This window comes from Leopardus geoffroyi, chromosome E2 (assembly GCF_018350155.1).
Source record: "Leopardus geoffroyi isolate Oge1 chromosome E2, O.geoffroyi_Oge1_pat1.0, whole genome shotgun sequence".
NCBI classification, from domain to species: domain Eukaryota; kingdom Metazoa; phylum Chordata; class Mammalia; order Carnivora; family Felidae; genus Leopardus; species Leopardus geoffroyi.
The window spans coordinates 15,992,119-16,013,633 of NC_059335.1; the positions used below are offsets into that span (position 1 = coordinate 15,992,119).

The window sequence follows — 21,515 nt, forward strand, 5'->3', positions numbered from 1 at the left end:
GACCACATTTTGTCCATCCATTTATCTGTCGGTGGGCACTTGGGTTGCTTCCACCCAAATTTTGGCTATTGTAATGCTGCAGTGAACATGGGTGTACAAACCTCTCTTCAAGATCTTAAAATTGTTTTTGGTATACACCCAGAAGTGGAATTGCTGAGTCATATGGAACTTCTATTTTTTTTTTAGAAATGGTCAGCTGGTATAATTTTAAAAATACCATTAGGGTCCATTCTAGTGATTGTCTTGACTTTCTGCAGTAATCTAAATCTGTGTTTCACAAACTTTGAAATAAAGTATAAGGCTCCTTATGTGTATTTAAAATTTTGTTTTATTTTAAACATTTATTTTATTGAGGTGTAACTAACATGCAGTGAAAGGTACAGCCATTAAACTTTCAGTTCGATGAGTTTTGACAACTGTATACACCCTTGTAACAACCACACAAAGTAAAATATTTCCAAATGGCCCTTTCCAGTTCTTTTGTGCCCTGTTCCAGTCACTTTTCCAGCTCCCTCCTTGAAGTAACCACTCTTTTATTACCTTTAGTTTTTCCTGTTCTTGCACTCCATATAAATGGAATTATAAAGTATGTGAACTCCTGTTTGGGGTTTATTTTGCTTAACATATTTTTTGAGACGCATCTATATTGTGCATATTAGTTTTTCCTTATTGTATGAACACACCATGATTTATTTATTCTCATGTTGATGGATGTTTGAATTATCTCCAGGTAGATGTATCATGAATGAGGCTGCTATGAACACTCTTGGATAAGTGTTACTATGGATGTTTTCATTTCTCTTGGGCAAATACTTCAGGATGGAATTTAGGTTTATAAGAATATTTTCCCAAAGAGGTATCACTTTATACTCCCCAATGCTATTTATGAGCATTCCAGTTGTGCCACATACTTGCCAACATTTCACGTTGTCATGTTCTTTTATTTCTAGTAGGCATAGATAATTTTCATGGGCATAGGTATTTCATTGTGATTTAGTGCTGATTAAGTTGTGTTGACCCCATCGCTTCTCGGCCTTTTGGCTAAGAACAAGTGAAGTTGTGTTGACCCCTTTTTTCTAGTGCTTATTGGCCATTTTTATATCATTTGTGAAGTGTCTAAGTCATTTGTGCCCCACCCCTTTAAATTGGGTTGTCTTTTTGATTTAAAGATGTTCTTGTCTATTACCAATGTTTTATGATGAGCAGATATATTTTGATGAAGTTCAACATATCATTTCTTTCATGGTTAGTGCATTTTGTGTCCTGTTCAAGAAAATTTTGCTTTCTCCAACCAAAATGATAAAGATATCCATCTATGTTTTCTTCTAGAAACCTTATGGTTCTGGGTTTAACATTTAGCTCTATGATCTATCTCAAATTAATTTGTGTGTATGGGGTAAGATGCCAAGTTTCAATCTTTTTTCCCACAGAGATAGCTAATTGTTCCAAATATCATTTGTTAAAACTTTCTCATTGACTTGCACTGGTTCTTCTGTCAAAAATTAATTGACAGTAATTATTTCAGGGCTCTGTTCCATTGATACATTTGTCCTTAAATCAATGGCATACTACCTTCATTATTGTTGACTGGTAAGATCTGGTAGTGTCTTCCAATTTTGCTTTTTTTAAAAATATTATTTTCTCTCTCCTAGATCCTTTGCATTTCCATATAAAATTTCAAATCAACTAGTAATTTCTTCAAGAAAGGCTGCTGGAATCTTTGAAAGGGGATGCATTAATTTTATAGATTTAGGAAGAATGGAGATTTTAAGAATATTGAACCATCCAATGAACATGGAATCTCCCCCACTTGTTTAGGTCTCCCTTGATTTATCCTAACAATAGTCAATTAGTTTTCAAAATAGAGATCATAACACATCTTTTAGGCAGATTTAATCCCTAATAATTTGATGATTTTGATGTTATGGTAAATGGCATTGTTCATTTCATTTTCCAATTGTTGGTAGAATATAGCAATATAGTTGAATTTTGTATATTAACCTTATATCCTAGGAAGTTGATACACTCATTAATAATATTCTAAAAATATTCTAGAGTTATTTTCATATGTAAGCACGTTATTTGCAAATAAAAGTTTTATATCAGTAAGCAGAGGACACTTGCTGTCAGTCAAGACAGAGAGACCCAATTTGGAGATTTGTCTTATCACCATCATTTTTTTGTTTACTTAGCTACTTAGCTTTTTAAGGAACTAAATTCTTCAACTTATAATTGCTTTAAAAAAGTTTTATTTCATCTTTTCTCATATTTATTCTTTTTATTATAATGTCACACCGGCTAGGACTTCAAATATGATGTTGAATACAAGTGAGAACAGGCATTCTTACATTATTCCCAACCTTAGGGGAAGGTGTTCAAAAGTTCACCATTAAATATGTTAGCTGTATGTTTTCCTACATTCCTTTTATCAGGCTGAGGAAATTTCTTTCTGTTCTTAGTGTGCTGAAAGCTTTTATCATGAGGGTGTTGAATTTTTGTTGGTAAACTTTAACAGAAAAGTTGTGAAGATAGCAGAGATTGTTCCCATAAACCACACACCCAGTTTTCCCTATTGTTATCTTACCTTATTATGGTACACTTGTCACAATTAATGAACCGATACTGATAAAGTATTAACCTGATAACATTTTTCAGATTTCCTTAATTTTTACCTAATGTCTTTTTTTTTTTTTTTTTTTTCCTGTTCCTGTATCCCATCTAGGACACCATGTTACATTTAGTTGTCATGTTCCCTTAGGTTCCTCTGGCTCTGACAATTTATCAAACTTTCTTTCTTCTGATGACCTTGGAAGTTTTGAGGAATACTAGTTAGGAATTTTGTAGAATGTCCCTCCAATGAGAGGCTGATTTGTCTGATATTTTTCTCAATTGTGGGTTAATGGGTTTGGGGGGAGGAGGAAGACCACAGAAGTAAAGTACCATTCTCATCAAATCAAATCAAGTAGAATACTACAGACATAAAATTTCACTGATGAAGTTAACTTGATAACCTGAGGCTATATATGTCAGATTTTTCCATTGTAAAGTTAATTCTTTTTTCCCGTTTCCATACGGTGTTATTTGGAATGAAGTCATTATGCACAGTCCACATGCAGGGAATGGAGAGTTTTTATAATGCACGTTCTTGAGGGTGGAGTTATCTACATACATTATTTGAAATTCTACTGCATGGGAGATTTGTTTATTCTCCTCCATTTACTTATTAAACCATTTATTTACATCATGTACTTCTGGATATTTACTTTTTATGTTGGGTTATAATCCACTATGACTTTATGTATTTTGTTCCTTAATTTGTTCCAGTGCTAGTTATTGGGAACTTTTTTAGTTGGCTCCTGTATCCTTTTGACTCACCCCTTTCATTGTGGGCTTTTAAAAAATTGAGATATAACTGGCATATAACATTGTATTAGTTTTAGGTGTATATACAGTGAGCTTTATATATATATATATATATATATATATATATATATATGTGTGTGTGTGTGTGTGTGTGTGTATATGTATATATATATACATATATATATACATATATATATAGTGAAATGATTACCAAATCAGTAAAATTAATATCCACCACCACATATAATTACAAATTTCTTCCAATGATGAGAACTTTAAATATTTAGTCGCTTAGCAGCATTCAAATATATAATACAGTACTGTCAACTATAGTTACCATGCTGTACATTATATCCCCACAACTTACTTATAACTGGAAGCTTGTACCATTGGGCTATCTTCTTCCATTTCACCCACTCCCCACTCCTTGCCTATGGCATCCACCAATTTGTTCTCTGTATTATGAATTCAGTTTTTTTGTTTTAGATTCCGCATCTAAGTGAAAACACAGTGTCTCTTATTTCATTTAGCATAGTGCCCTCGAAGTTTATCCATGTTGTTGCAAATGACAGTATTTCTTTCTTTTTTTATGGCTGAATAATATCCCTGTGTGTGTGTGACATTATCTTTATCCATTCATCTGTAGATGGACACCTAGGCTGTTTCCATGTCTTGACTAATACTGCAGTGAACATTGGAGTGCAGACATCTTTTCAAGATATTGTTTCCTTTGGATAAATACCCAGAAGTGGAATTGCTGGATATGGTAGTTGTTTTTAATTTTTTGAGGAACCTCTATACTGTTTTCCATAGAGACTTTACCAATTTACATTTCTAACAACAATGCACAGGGTTCCCTTTTCTCCACACTCTTAGGGTTATTTCCCCAACACTTGTTATTTCTTGTCTTTTTAATGATAGCCATTATAACATGTGTGAAAGAATATCTCATTATAGTTTTAATTTGCATTTCTCTGATGATTAATGATGTTGAGCACCTTCCCATGCACCTATTGGCCATTTATAAATCTTTTCTGGAAAACTGTTCAGTTCCTCTGTCCATTTTTTAAGTTGGATTGTTTTTTCCTACTGAGTTGTAGTTCTTTGCATATTTTGGATACTAATCCCTTATCAGATATATAATTTGCAAATGTTTTCTCCCATTCTGTAGGTTGCCTTTTCATTTTGTTGGTTTCCTTTGCTGTGTAGATGCTTATGTTTGATGTAGTCCCACTTGTTGTTTTGCTTTTGTTGACTTTGCTTTTGTATCAAATCCAACCACACGCCTAATGTCAAGAAGCTTATCCCCTATGTTTTCTTTTAGGAGTTTTATGGTTTCAAGTCTTATGTTAAGTCTCTGATCCATTTTGAGTTGATTTTTGTATAGAGTATAAGATCATGGTCCAGTTTCCCCAATAGCACTTATTAAAGAAACCATCCTTTCTCCATTGTATATTCTTGGTTCCTTTGTCATAAATTGACCATAATAGCATGGCACATTTCTGAGCTCTATTCCATTCCACCCATTTCTGTGTCTGTTTTAATACCAATACCATACTGTCTTGATGGCTATAGCTTTGTGATGGTTTGAAATCAGGAAGTGTGATGCCTCCAGTTTTGTTTTCTCAAGACAGCTTTAGCTATTCAGTATTTTGATTCAATACACATTTTAGAATTCTTTGTTCTATTTCTTTGAAGAATGCCATTGGAATTTTGAAAGAGATTGGATTGAATCTGTTGATTACCTTGGGTAGTATGGACATTTACACAATATTAATTCTTCCAATACATGAACACAAAGTATCTTCCCATTCATTTGTATCTTCAATTTCTTTCATCACTGTCTTATACTTTACAGTATACAGGTCTTTCATCTCCTTGGTTAAATTTATTCCTAGGTAGGGGCACCTGGGTGGTTTAGCCTGTTAAGCATCCAACTCTTGGTTTTGGCTCAGATCATGATCTTGTAGTTCATGAGTTCAAGTCCCATATTGGGCTCTGCACCTACTCCCCACTCACTCTCTCTCTTAAAATAAACTTAAAAAAAAAAAAAAACTTTTAAAAATAAACTTAAAAAAAAAACACATTTTTTCATGCAATTACAAATGGGGTTTTCCTAATTTCTAATAGCTTATTATTCATGTACACAGACAACTGATTTTTGTATATTGATTTCGTATCCTGCAACTTATTAGTTCTTTAGGTGGTCTTTAGGGTTTACGATATATATATATATATACACATATATATATATATATGTGTGTGTGTATATATATATATATATACGTGTGTGTGTATATATATATATATATGCGCAAATAGAGACAGTTTTACTTCTTCCTTCCCAATTTGGATGCCTTTTATTTTTCTTGCTTAATGGTTCTAACTAGGACTTCCAGTACTATGTTGAATAAAAGTGGTGAGTGTGGACACTTTTGTCTTGTTTTTGATCTTGGAAAACAAGCTTTCAGCTTTTCACTGTTTGGTATGATTTTATCTGTAGGCTTGTCATATATGGCTTTTATTATGTTGAGGTACCTTCCCTATACACCCACTTTGTTCAGAATTTTTATCATGAATCAATGTTTACTTTTGCCAAATGACTTTTCTCCATCTACTGAGATGACTATATGGTTTTTATTCATTTTATTAATGTGATATATCACATTGATTTGTAGATGGTGAACTATCCTTTCAATTTGGAATAAATCCCACTTGATCACAGTGTAGGATCTTTTCAATGTATTGTTGAATTTGGTTTGCCAATATTTTATTGAGGATTTTTGCATTCATGTTTATTAGGGATATTGGACTATAATTTTATTTTCTTGTGGTATCTTTGGTTTTGGTATCAGGGTAATGCTGGCCTTGTAAAATGAGTTTGGAAGTATTCCCTCCTCTATGTTTTGGAAGTTTGAGAAGGCATTGGTTCTTTAAATGGTTGGCAACATTTTTTTTTAACTGTGTCATCAGGATTCATGTGTTTCTTCAGTACTGGGAAATTCTCAAATGTTAACATTCTTCTTATTTCCTCACCCTCGTTTGCTCTATTGATTCCTCTGGAACTCTGATTACAATTTGGCACTTATTCAATGATATTTTGGCCTCTCATAGTTTCTATCTCTGTGCATCTAAATTATCTTCTTTTTGGGGTGCCTGGGTGACTCAGTTGGTTGAGCGTCTCTTGATTTCAGCTCAGGTCATGATCCGAGGGTCACGGAATCAAGCCCCAAATCTGAACACATGCTGAGTGTGTTCTTTCTCTCTATGCCCCTCTCCCCTTCTCTCAAAAAAAAAAAAAAAAAAAGTTTAAAAAATCTTTATAAAAAATAACTTATCTTCTAATTTCCTCTAATTGTTAAATCACTCTTCCCACCCCCCCCCAGGTGTATCAAACCAATTAACTGCTTTAAGTCTTTTTTTTCAAAACTGCCTCGTGTTTTTTAATAGTATTTGCTTTCCCTGTGTATTTTCATACCTATTTCACCTATCATTTTAATAGTTACACTATAATCTCCAAGCAGTAGTTCTATTTACTGACAGGAATAAGTCTAGCCTGGAAGTGTCGAGAAATGAATGGATAACAAATCTGTAGAAAAGGTGAGTGGCTTTCCCCCACCTCAGGCCCATAAGGGAGTGCCACTAACATTAAATACAGAGAGGTAAGGGCAAAAATTACTATACTTGGAATACCAAGGAAGTAAATTCAGTCTCTTGCTCAAACTAAGCTATGCTCAGGGAAGTTCAAGAAATTCCTGGTCCTGGGGCACCTGGGTGGCTCAATCGGTTAAGCGTCGGACTTCAACTCAAGTCATGATCTCACGGTTCATGGGTTTGAGCCCTGCGTCAGGCTCTGTGCCGGAGCCTGGAGCCTGCTTCAGATTGTGTCTCCCTCTCTCTCTGCCCCTCCCCCACTTGTGCTCTCTGTCTCTCAAAAATAAACATTAAAAAAATTTTTTTTAATAATAAAATAAAAAATAGAAAAAGAAATTCTTGGTCCTGATGTGGATCCCCAGAACCCTTCCTTGTTGTAAGGGAAGCTGTGAGCCTCCTCTGTGAAAACTATGAGGGAGAATGAACATGGCATATGCGTGAAGATGGCTATTTTCAGTCTCCCCTCTAGAAAGAGACTCAAAATCCCTGGTCCTGAAGGAGTGGTTATTGTCCAGACTTGCTCAACATATTTGGGCTGTAGAAGCACTTTTTCAAATAAGTCAGTTTGGGAGACAGAAGTCAAGACTATTCTCTCATGAAGTTAAATATATATATTATATTTACAGTATGCACCAGCAAAGTTTCTGAAGCGGCTGAGATTTTACCCTATGTATGGCTAGTGAGCTAGCCTATTATTGTTTCATGGAAGCTGGCAGAAGACAGGTGATTTCTGGTTGAAAACAAAGGACTTTACTCACAATACACGAAGAAGCTTGAGCTTCATGTTTGTGTCAGTTCTCCATGCCCCCAAGGTCCTATCTGCATGAAGCAGGTGGGCCTAGACAGATGTTACAGATGAGGAACACTGAACCTGGGGAGCTCACTACTTTAAGAGCAGCCTATGAGTAAGCCTCTTTGTCTAAAGAGATTTCCTCATGCCTTGATCTGCTTGCTGCAAGTACAACCCTGAGAATGTCCTGATAAAATGTAGAGATTTGTGGTTTTGGTATATCCAGTGTATTAGCTTGCTAGTACTACCATAACAAAATACCACTGATGAGGTGGCTTAAACAATAGAAATTTATTTTCTCAAAGTTCTGAAAACTAGAAGTCGAAGATCAAGGTGCCAGAGTTTGATTTTTTCTGATGTCTTTAAAGCTTGCAGATGGCTGCCTTCTTTCTGTATTCACATGGTTCATGTCTCTGTGTCCAAACCTCTTGTTATAAACACATCAGACTGACTGGGTTAGGGTTCACCCTAAGGGACCTTATTTTAACTAATCACCTCTTTAAGGGCCTTATCTCCAAATACGGTCACATTCTAAGGTAGTGGGAATTACGGCTTCATGATTTTGGGGGGAGGTGGCGTAGGGGGGAGCACAATTCAGCCCCAAGCACTCAGCAATAATATGCAGAATTGTTGAGGGCCCATGAGATTCTCACCTAAAATGCATATATGAGAACAGTGCAATGAATTTTCTTAAGCAAAACAATCTTTTGTAACCAGCACCCAGATTAAGAGTAACATCATTACCAGCACCTTCAAGGTACTGGTTTATGATTCTTTCCAGTCACTATCTTTGAAGGAAACCACTATCCTGATTTCTTAAAGCATAAATTAGTTTCCTAGTCTGTAACTGAAATTATGTATAACAGTCTTTGGTATCTGGTTTCTATGTCTCAACAACATTCTCTGAGAGATTCATACACATTGCTGACTGTAGTTTTAGATGATTCATTCTCATTGCTGTATATTATTCTATTGTGTAAATACGCCAGAATTTATCCATTCTATTGTTGATGGGCATTCAGGTAGTTTCCAACTTTGGACTCTAATGTACAGTGCTTCTATGAACATTCTAGTACATCACTTTTGATAAATACATGTATGCTTTCATTCACTTCTACAATTCATGTCTGTCTGCCTCAAAGATCTGCCCTATTTCTTAACCCACAAGAAAGGAATGTTAAGGAATGATCAGCTATCATGATTTTTTAAAAAAGCTATGTATCACATCAATTACTGACTCTACTTTGCATATCTGCTATACTTATATTTTTCAAGGACTGGTACTATGGATGAAATATTTGTGCCCCCAACCCCAAATTCATATGTTGAAGTCCTTACCCCAATGTGATGGTATTTGGAGATGGGGCCTTTGAGAGGAAGTGTTAGATGAGGTCATAAGGGTGGGGTCTTCACGATGGGACCAGTGCCCTTATAAGAGGCACCAGAGGGCTTGCTCTCTCTGCCATGTGAGCACATAGCAAGAAGGTAGTCATCTGCAACTCAAGGAGAGAGTACTAACCAGAAACCAAATTGGCTGCACCTTGATCATGGACTTTTGGCTTCCTAAACTGAGAAAATGAATTTCTCATTTCAACCCAGTCTATGATATTTTGTTATGGTAGCCCAAGCAGACTAACACAATTAAGAACATTTATTTTCTTTCATGAGTTTTCCTATCCAGCCTTGTTCCACAAAGTAATTAGTGGCTCCAACCAGACAGTAGCATTTCCCTATCATAAAAGTCCAAAGAAACTGTATGACTATGGCATATGTGATGTCCTCAGGGATAGCACCTATATATGCAGGCAATAGCATAGAAAAAGGGAAGAAGAAAAAGGATTAAAGGATCTGAGCAAGATGCTTTCAAGAACGTTACCCTGAAACTGCTAGAAAATCGCAATGTCAGTCTGTTGATTATCATTTGTTCTATGGCTACACTTAGCAGCAATAAATGCAGTCCCTGATCCAACTGGTCATTAACCAATTAACAATTGGAGAAATACCTCAAAAGAGGAGTATAATGAATTCTGCACATGTTATAAATAAGACTGCCTACTATAGGAGCCAAAGATACAGTTTTAAGTTTGGCTGATGCAACTAAGCACAGTGGGACTCAGTGATTTCCTGGAGACCATTACTGGGGGAAAGACTTACTGAACTCAACAGAGATCCTGGAAATGAGGACATACAGGTTCACTTCCAGAGCATCTGAGAACAATCATCTTCTGCCACTTCCCTCCCCAACTTCACATCTCAGACAACACCCAAAGTTTGGTTTTTGATGTTGTTATCTAGCATAAGGAAGGAGGCTGATTCCCTGAGGGCAAAATTGAAAGCAAACAAACAAAAAGGACAGGACTACATATTCATCTATTTTCAGAAAAATGTAATGCTTTCAAGGAAGTCATGGGCAGTGCTAAAGGGAAAGGAGTTGATGTAATAGGACTGCTACAGGTGAAGCTGTTCCATTTAAGCACAAATGACAGTAATATTTTAATAATCAGGCATAAAATAACATTAAAATGAGATGGTTAGAGAAAAGTTAATATAAAATGTACAAAATCAGTTATGATATGTATAAGTTACATGTATTGTGTTCACGCCAATAAGTTAAAGCGTTTTAATATAAATAGGTATTTTTTTGCTCTCATCAGTTGCCAATTAATTAGTTAATATCTGAGGAGTGAATGCCCTAGACTGCAAGTTTAATGTGATTTGGTTTAGCAAAAAGACCTGATGAATTTTTTAAGGAGATTCCACCCCAACATGGGGCATGAACTCATGGCCCTGAGATCGAGTCGCACACCGTGCTGACTGAGCCAGCCAGGTGCCCCATCATCAGTTGTTTGTTTAGAAGGTATAGATATCCATTTATGGGGCACCTGGGTGGCTCAGTCGGTTAAGTGTCCGACTTCGGCTCAAGTCAGGATCTCACACTCCGTGAGTTCAAGCCGCGCATCAGGCTCTGTGCTGACAGCTCGGAGCCTGGAACCTGTTTCGGATTCTGTGTCTCCCTCTCTCTCTGACCCTCCCCCATTCATACTCTGTCTCTCTCTCAAAAATAAATAAATGTTTAAAAAATTAAAAAAAATAAAAGAAGGTATAGATATCCATTTCTAATTTTGCTAATCTGTGTTAAGTAGGGAAGGAAATAAACCCAGGAATTCCAAGCAGGCATGAAAGCAATAAGAAGTGTACTAAGGAAAAATGGATCAGTACTGATGATCACTCAGAATAACCACAGAGAAGCGGGGGGGTGGGGGGTGGGGGGGGTCTAACAGGTCATCACTATGAGGTAGATCACAAATAATAACCAAATAGATGTAGGAGTCCATAGCATTCCAAAAAAAAAAATGTGCCAAATGTCCTAAAGAGAATATCTAACAACAGACTAAATCAGTCATCTCTTAAGAGTTGTCTACCAATTACTTTTACAAGAACTATTAATTTTAAAAAGCAAACTGAACTGTTTGATGTATTATTAATAGTGGAGAAAAAATCACACAAAATTTTAGATAAGAACAAATTATAACTGAATCTGTCAACCTTTATTAAAAGACACCCAAACTTTAAGTTGGTATAAATTCAATTTGGAATGTTATAATGTTAGGATGTTAAATGTTACCCCATGGTAACTACAGAGAAAATAGCTATAGAATATAAACAAAAATAAGCGGCAAGGAATTAAAACCTTTCAATGCAAAAAATCAACACAAAAGATGACAATAATGCAAAAAAATGAGAAACAAAAAAGGTGTAAGGCAAGTAGAATGTAACAAACAGCAAAATGACACAAATAAGTCCTTATCAGTTATTATTTATTTTAAAAAATTTATTTATTTTGAGAGAGATAGAGAGCAAGTGGGGGAGAGGCAGAGAAAGGGGGAGACACAGAATCCCAACCAGGCTCTGCACGGTGAGCACAGAGCTTGATGCGGGGCTCAAACCCACAAACTGTGAGCTCATATCCTAAGCCAAAATCAATAGTCTGAGTCACCCAGGTGCCCCTATCAGTTGTTACTTTAAATGTAAATAGAGTAAACTCTACAATCAAAGACACAGTTTGGCAGAATGGATAAAAAAATATATATATTGAACTATATGTTGTTGAAAGTGACTCACTTTAGACTCACTAGAGACACAAATAGGTTGAAAGTAAAAGGCTGGGAAAAAATATTCCATGCAAACAGTAGCTGAAAGAAAGCAGGGAGCTAGAAATAAACTAGTCACAAAAATACAAAAAAATGTATGATTCTATTTATATGAGGTACCTAAAATTGTTCAAATCCTAGAGACAGAAAATAGAATGATGGCTGCCAGGCGTTGGGGACAGGTGGGAAAGGAGTTATTGTTTAATGGGTATAGAGTTTCAGTTTTGCAAGAATTCTAGAGATGGATAGTGGTGATGACTACACAACAATATGAATGCACTTAATACCACTAAACTGTACACTTAAAAATTGTTAGGACAGTAAATTTTATATTATGTGTACTTTTACCACAATTGGAAAATTAAAAAAAAAAAAAAAAAGACTTTACTAAAGGAGTTCAGGATCACATGGACTCTGACCAGCCCCAGTAAACAGAAAACAACTATTTAGTCACTCAGATCCTGCCACGTTGTCTGTCAGGTAAGAATATTGAAACTATAAACTATAAAATTTTTTCCCAAGGGGAAAAAAGACCAACGAAGAAAAAGTGGGAAGGTATTAGAATATAACTAAAAGAGCATAGTAGAGAAAAAAAAATAAATAACTGGATCTATAGCAATATATTTGAAAACAAATTACTGTAAATTCATTGATAAGTTTTATGAATATTTCAATCTTTCGTGAATGTCGTCTCAACATTTACAGACTTGGGGTGATTTGAAAAAATGTTTAAGGGGCACCTGAGTGGCTTAGTCGGTTAAGTGTCCTACTCTTGATTTTCAGCTTGGACCATGATCTTGCAGTTTGTGTGACTGGGCCCCTGCGTCTGGCTCTGTGCTCATAGCTTTGAGCACAGAGCCTGCTTGAGATTCTCTCTCCCTCTCTCTCTGCCCCTCCCCCACTCATACACGTGCATCTGCACACACACTCTCTCAAAATAAATATTAAAAAAAAAGTTAAATTTCTGATTTTAGCAGATATTCAGAAAGCTTATATTTGCAACTGATCACTATATAATTAAAGACATTTCATTTGTTAAACCTTTAAGATTTGGTTTGTTAGCAATATAAATAGAGCAAGTATTTAGAGAAATGCTGATTGTTTAATAAAATGCTAATAGATTAAAAGAGTAGAAATTGGCTTTAAACAAAAGCAAATATGAGTATTTCTAAATAGTAAATATCCCTAAATTAGTAACTTTCTAATTAGTAACTGCTTATAAAGTAGTACTTCTAATATTGCTAACTAGTGAATATTTCCATTGATTAACTCTTCATAAGATCTCAGACATGAAATAATCTATCAGTTCTATTGTGGTTGCTGAAAAGTATAAAAACCTTGTAAAAGAGCCAAACTACATTTTATGTCCTTCCAGAGGAGCTCTGGTGTCCCAATTAGGATTGCCAAAAACACATGCTACTTGACCTATACATGAGGGTTTCATGTAAAAAAGATACTTAAGGTAATTAAAGATGTAACATTGAAAATAAGATATAAAAAGCTCCATAAGTTTCCAAAGAGAAGTTCTATTGTATCTTTTAGACTTTAAACCTTAAAGTAAAAAAAAAAAACCCTGATAAGTGCAATATCAAGCATGAAAAATACACAATGAAATTAGAATACAAGCTCACATATGTAGATGCAAACATTCGAAATCAATTATTAACAGATGATATTGAACAGTATAAAGAATAATATACCATTAGCTTATCCCAGGAGTGGTTAAAAAAACAAGAAATCTATCAATATTCATTAATATGTCAATAAATTAAGGAAGAAGAGTACATAACTAAAGCAACAAATAATGAAATGGCATTTGGAAAAAATGGGGCATTTCTTATGTAGGAAACTACTTAACATACAACATGGAACTACCCATAACCAATTACTAACAATATATTAACCATGAAATAATTGATATAATTTGCACTATTGGAGAAAAAGACCAGAAGCCTGAAAAACTAATTATTCTGTCTTATGTTATACTTAATTCTCAAACTTGTATAGGACAATGGTATTAACTATCAGATGTGAATGGACAGATTACTGAATTCCCCATCTGCAACAAATAGACACAGAAGTGTTGGTTATAAAGGATAATCACACTGACATCATAGCTACCAATATACAATACCACTGATGACATCACTACCATTACACAATATAGCCAAAGCTATTTCAATAAAAGTACATAATCCATATAAATATTAAGAAAAGGAATTTTCATTTTGACTTTCAGATAACTGATTATTTAGGAAACTAAATAGTCTAATAAAATTGTGAATAGAAATAAATATATTTGGTAGGACTGAAATATCAAAATTTAAAATATTTGTATGAGGGGTACTGAACTTAGTAAAAAGCAGCATAAATCAACATAAGTCTGGAAAAAAATGAAGACATCAAATAAAACAAGCAAAGGATTTGGATACTGAGTATTTTTTAAGGCATCTCTAAATTAGGAGAAAAAAAGGATAAAGGGGTAAAAGAACTAGGAAAAATCACAAAAAGGAGCATGATTGGCCAATAAAAATATGTGGGAAATATTCAACTCAGTAGTAATTAGAAAACTAAAAACTAAACCACATACTAGAGGGAGAAACATACAACACATTTCGTCTTTGACTGAGTTGCCAGATGCAGACATCAAAAATAAACAAGTCAGCAATACCTACCAAAGCTGAAAATGTACACTACCTAGGCCTGAGTATTTACAGACAGCTGCTCACATATACTAGTATATAGGAGCACAGTTATTCACTGTTTTTGTAATTATGAAAAATTGTCAACAGTATCATGGTCAAAAGACAAGATTTAAATTTATTGAGGTATGTTTATATAAAGATTGGGCTAAAATATATTTCAGTTTGTGAGCTGTATATTCAGAAAAACGAAGATAACTATGGGTCATAAAGTGAGCTGTCTGCAATCCAGTCGTCACTAATAACATGAAATAATGACTGATAATTCCAACCTTAGAGTCACTCCCCTTGGATCTGCTAGAGATGTTAAATATTAGGAATGGGGATTCCTTGGTAATACTGTAATTTTTTTTAAGGTTTATTTATTTTTGAGACAGAGAAAGAGCATGAACAGGGGAGGGTCAGAGAGAGGGAGACACAGAATGTGAAGTAGGCTCCAGGCTCCAAGCTATCAGTACAGAGCCTGATGCGGGGCTGAAACTCACGGACTGTGAGATTATGACCTGAGTCGAAGTCGGATGCTTAACCGACTGAGCCACCCAGGCACCCCGCCCTGGTAATATTTTAAAATGTTCTTTACCACAGATCTCTAATCATGTTTGGTTGATATAAGCTTTTCATTGTTCAAAGGTAGAGATTCAGTATTCAGTATTTTATTATTTAAGCACAAAAACCTTTTAAAAAGCACTATGAATTCCCCATCTGCATAGTGCTTTTTAAAAAGCACTAATGGTGTGCCTGGGGGCATAAATTTTTAGATGTGTATATCTCTATATTCAATAACCCGACTGAGTCACCCAGGCACCCCCACAGTGCTGATTTTAAAAGAAAGATGTTATTTTCTTTTTCTTTAAAAAAATTAAAATTAAAAGTGTCCAGGGGCACCTGGGTGGGTGAGTGGGTTAATTGTCCGACTTCGGCTCAGGTGGTGATCTCATGGCTCATGAGTTTGGGCCCTGTGTCCGTCTCTGTACTGATAGCTCAGAGCCTGGAGCCTGCTTCTGATTCTGTGTCTCAGTCTCTCTCTGTCCTTCCCCCGCTCACGCTTGGTCTCTCTCAAAAATAAACATTAAAAAAAATTTTTTTTAAGTATCCATTATCATCTTGATTTTGATAAATTACATTTTTCCTAGGAACACAATACATTCTCTTAGATTTCTAAATATGCTGGAAAAAACTGAAGCATTAAAAAAAATTTTTTTTAATGTTTTTATTTATTTTCAGAGATAGAGCATGAGCAGGGGATGGGCAGAGAGAGAGGGAGACACAGAATCTGAAGCAGGCTCCAGGCTCTGAGCTGTCAGCACAGAGCCCGACGCAGGGCTTGAACTCACGGAGTGTGAGATCATGACCTGAGCTGAAGTCGGACGCTTAACTGACTGAGCCACCCAGGCGCCCCCGGAAGCATTTTTTTTTTAAAGAACACGTGGTAAGAACCAAGGAAATCTGAGTGAAGTATGAACTTGAGTTACTAATAATGTATCAGTTCAGCTCCTGAAAGTTACTGTTTATTTTTTTAATTAATTTATTTATTCATTCATTCATTCTGAGAGAGAGCACGAGCAAGGGAGGGGCAGAGAGGGAGAGAGAATCCCAAGCAGGCACCACACTGTCAGCATGGAGCTCAATGTGGGCTTGAACTCACGAACTATGAGACAATTATCTGAGCCAAAATCAATAGTCAGAGGCTTAAGCAACTGAGCCACCCAGCATTTTCTTTTAATTTAAAATTCTGTTTGTGATTATATCGCCTTTCTTATTAATGATACGATAATGTAATCATTCTTATTTTTATCTTGACCAGATTTATCACAGCCTATCTGATGTTAACATACTAACAGAAAAATTTTAAAGTTAAAAAACATTTTTTCAAGATTCCTGTTCCATTTCTAAATCACTAAACTCTACTTCTAGATGTATTGTTTTTCACAGAAAAAACCCAAAGCTGTTAGAGTATTATCTGATTAATAATCAATAGGCTCTAATAATTTTAGTTTTATTAATTGCTTTCTTATATTGGCTTAGATTTAAGTCATTTTATTTCTAGCTTTGTAAAATTTTTATTCTACAAATTTTTAATTGTTATCTAATTATTTTATCAATTTTGTCAATACCTACTAAGTGGCAAACAATGGGTATGTATGATCTGGGGATAAAGCCGTGAGCAATTTATTAAATTTCCAATGAGTACAATAAAACTGATAACATCCCCAAGTTCTGGCATTTAAGCATTTCATTATCATTCCTTTCTGAATAGACCCTAATTTCAATTCTCTGTTTAATTCAGAACTTATACATGAGGATTATCAATTTGCAAAAGGAGGTGATAAAATATTACCATGCAGATGAGTAACTATAAAATGGATTTCTACAATGGAGAGATCTAGCAGTCATTACTATAACCAGGTGTTAACATCCAGCATCATTAAAAGTAGGGAAACTCAACATTATATGTTTCTTAACATTCACAACATTGACTCAAACCTCTTCATTTAACTTTTAATTTACTAGAACGATTAGAGATAGAAGAACAGGATAAATGACCCACAAAGAAATAATTTAAAAAACCCAGAATATGGGACCATTCAGTAAGACAACTTTCTCATACTCTTCGAAAATCCAAAGTAATGAAAAATTGGTGGGGATGTTATTCTAAAACAGGTACTGGCAAAAATTTTTGTGAAGAACCAGACAGTAAATATTTTAGGCTTTGTCGGCCATATGGCCTCTGCTGCAGGTAGTCAGCTGTGCCAGAGGAGTATGAAAGCATCCATAGGTGGTATGTGAACAAATCAATGTCAGTCTTCCAATAAAACTCACGTTTTAAATCCTCATGATTTTCATATTCTACTAGACTTTGTGCAGAAAAAAATACTTAAAACTCAAAAAGGCACAAGTAATTACTTAGGAATAAAGATTTTCTAAGTTCATTACACCCATATTGACTTGGTCTCTTAATAATTCACTAATAGTAATACAAATAATATTAAAAATAGTATCTAATACTTACTGAATAGAGACTATGTTTAAGATAGCTTTCCAAGTTTTCTACATTTCAAAAACAGCACTATAATGCAAGTACTGTTATCACCACTTATAAATGACTCCCACAGGGATAATATCTTGCCCAATGTCATACAGGCTGTAAAGCATCAAATGACAATCACTATGGTTTTTGTTAGATCAACAGGGGTTTTCTGTGGTATGTGTTTCCTCAAATTTAACAATAATTGATGAGGGCTGGAGAGCTTTTATAAATAAAGCATAAAAAACAAGGGAATATCCACATTCTCTGAATTTTCCTCCAAGATGAATATTCTGATAATCTGCAAATAGAGAAATGCTAGTAAAGTCTTCCCTGTTATATAAAAATACATTATATATTAATCTGAACATTTGAGTCATAACAAAAATTCCAAACATTATTTACATTTTGAGTTCTCACCAGTATAAATTGCTTAATGCCTTATAAAAACTGAACCATACCTAAAAGTATTCCCATATTCCTTTCATTCACACTGTTTCTCACTATTATAAATCACTTATGTACTATACATTCTCTACTGCATATATATGCCTTTCCACAGTCCTTATATTCATAAGCCTTCTCTCCAGTATGAATTCTCTGATGTACTTTAAGACTTGACCTAAGCCTAAAGGACTTCTCACATGTGTTACATTCAAAAGGTTTCTCACCACTGTGAATACTCTGGTGTCTAGTAAGTCGCCCATACACACTAAAAGCCTTCCCACATTCCTTACATTCATAGGGTTTCTCACCAGTATGAAATCTCTGATGTACAATTAGTTGATGGCCACTACTAAAAGCCTTCCCACACTCTTTACATTCATGGGGCTTCTCACCAGTATGAATTCTATGATGTACTCTGAGGCTTTCAATATGACTAAAGGCCTTCCAACATTCCTTACATTCATATGGTTTCTTACCTGTATGAATTCTCTCATGTCTAACAAGGTTTGAGGTGCGACTAAAAGCCTTCCCACATTCTTTACATTCATAGGGTTTCTCACCAGTATGAATTCTATGATGCATTCTTAGGCTTCCACCATGAATAAAGGCTTTCCCACATTCTTTACATTTATAGGGTTTCTCACCAGTATGAATTCTCTCATGTTGAATAAGTGCTGAAGCATGACTAAAGGCCTTCCCACATTCATTACATTCATAGGGTTTTATACCAATATGCACTCTCTGATGTGGAATGAGCTGATAACCACGACTAAATGTCATCCCACATTCCTTACACTCATAGGGCTTCTCCCCAGTATGAATTCTCTCATGTTGAACAAGATTTGAGGCACGACTAAAGGCCTTCCCACATTCCTTACATTCATATGGTTTCTCACCAGTATGAATTCTATGATGTACTCTTAGATCTATACCACGACTAAAGGTCATCCCACACTCATGGCACTCATAGGGTTTTTCACCAGTATGAATTCTGTCATGTTGCACAAGATGAGAGGCTTGATTAAAAGCCTTCCCACATTCCTTACATTCATAGGGTTTCTCACCAGTATGAATTCTCTGATGTATTCTAAGTCTTCCACCCTGACTAAAGGCCTTCCCACATTCATTACATACATAGGCTTTCTCACCAGTATGAACTCTCCCATGTTGAGTAAGATGTGAGGCACGACTAAAGGCTTTCCCACATTGTTCACATTCATAGGGTTTCTCACCAGTGTGAATTCTCTGATGAACTCTAAGGTCCATCCTACGACTAGACGTCATTCCACATTGCTCACATTTATAAGGTTTTTCACCAGTATGAATTCTCTGATGTTGCAGAAGGTTGGATGCACGATTAAAGGACTTTCCACACTGCTCACATTCATAGGGTTTCTCACCAGTATGAATTCTCTGATGTACTATAAGGTCTGTATGTCGACTAAAGGCCTTCCCACATTTGTCACATTCATAGGGTTTCTCTGTAGTATGAATTTTCTGACGTAGAGTAAGAGGTGAATGTTTTTTATAAACGTGTACTTTTTCACAGCTGATTATTTCATATTTTGACTCCAAGTCTAAAAGAAACGAGAAAAACATTTTGTTTTCCTGGACGTAAATATTTTATAGTAAATTTCTTTAAAAATTAAAAACATTACCTATGAAAGATGAATACTCTAGAGAGTATTCTCCAAAATCAGCTATACAGTTTGCATTACTACTGACAATGTCTCCATAACTCATTTATTATGTTACTACAATAATTTAATATATTCTCTCCAGTATCAGTTTCCGTGTGTGTGTGTGTGTGTGTGTGTGTGTGTGTAAAACATGGCAACTATTTATACCTGATCTTTCTCCAACTATATTTTCCCTTTAAAATGCAAATATTGGGGCGCCTGGGTGGCTCAGTCAGTTGGGCGACTGACTTCGGTTCAGGTCATGATCTTGCAGTCTGTGAGTTCAAGCCCCATGTTGGGCTCTGCACTGATAGCTCAGAGCCTGGAGCCTGCTTCAAACTCTGTCTCTGTCTCTCTCTGCCCCTCCCCTGCTCTGTGTCTCTCTCTCAAAAATAAAATAAAAACATAACAAAAATTAAGAAAAAATAATAAAATACAAATATTGTGGTCATTCCCTCTAATGCACAGCCATGTGTGCATTTCTTTGTTCTCATTTTAAATAAAATAATAAAAGTTCTTGTTTGCTTATTTTCACTGAGCTTTTTCTTATTAGGTACCTATTCTACAGATTTTCCAACTGTTTTATTCCTTCATATCTTTTCTCAGGTCCTTTTCTACAAGTCCGTCAATGAATTTTCAGACAGGGATGAAGTATACACCCTGCTAAAAGTCTTATGGATTTTGAGCAGTTGGGTATTTTGAGGAAAAGAAGTGAAACTCAACTATAGAGCAAAGAAATCTGGAAAAAGAGTTACAGGAACTATGTGAAAAACATATTTGAACAGACATAGCCTGCAGAATAACAAAAAATATGAAAGGATATCTTGAAAAAATTTCTATGTGCTGAATGAGTGGGAAGAGACTGGGGACAAGAAATGCCATCTTTTTTTTTTTTTTTTTTTAATTATTTTTAAGTCAGCTAACATACAGTGTACTCTTGGCTTCAGGAGTAGATTCTTGTAAGTATAGTATGCACCAAATTCTGAGATAATACAAACACTTTCTCTCCAATACCAAGTAACAACAGGAATTAGTAACAATACCAGAAAACCAAAACACATTTGATGTGGAAACGGAAGTACCCTCTCCAGAATAAAACTGGGAAAGTATGGAAATAAAAAAACGGAAAGGGTACAATAGAGAAAATAAGTACATACCAGAATTTTAGGCATTCAATTTGAGCACTCAGAGAATTCAAAGATTTAAGTAATTGTTGCTATTAAAATGGAAGAAATAAATGAGTCAAGGAACCAATTCCAAAACTTAGAAAACAAGCAAACTAAAAGAAAGAAAAAATAAATTAAGAGCACAACGTAATGAGTTAGAAAAGCGTAGTAGTAACAAATAAAAAGCTGGTGCTTTAAAAATCAAGAAGTAAACATTAGCCAAACCAATCAAAAAGAAGTAAAAACAAAAAATAAGAAGAAATGATTAAGGGGGAAATGCAAAACTAAAATGAATTTTACTGAAATTTTGAATACTTTGAATACAACACTAATACTTCTGAAATAATGGAATGGATAGTTTTCTAGAAAAATTCATCAAAATTCACCAAAAAATCACCTAGAAGGCTTAAACAGACCAATTACAATAGAAGAGAAAAAGTTGTCAAAAAAAATAGTTGTAATGAGTATTCTTTAACTTCTAAATTATCATTTCTAAAAATAATGTCCATTATATGGATCTAGCATAGTTAGATAAAGA

The 21,515-nt window shown here is 35.0% G+C and overlaps 1 protein-coding gene across 1 annotated transcript in view; it reads right to left on the minus strand.

Annotated features, from left to right (window-relative positions):
• Nucleotides 1–17,868: 17,868 nt before the first annotated feature.
• The window catches only part of ZNF573 (zinc finger protein 573), a 71,860-nt gene continuing 68,213 nt past the window's right edge, over nucleotides 17,869–21,515 (minus strand). The window contains 1 exon segment of the mRNA XM_045441263.1: nucleotides 17,869–19,634. Within this exon segment, the coding sequence (XP_045297219.1) occupies nucleotides 18,199–19,634 (1,436 nt within the window). The 3' untranslated portion in view covers nucleotides 17,869–18,198.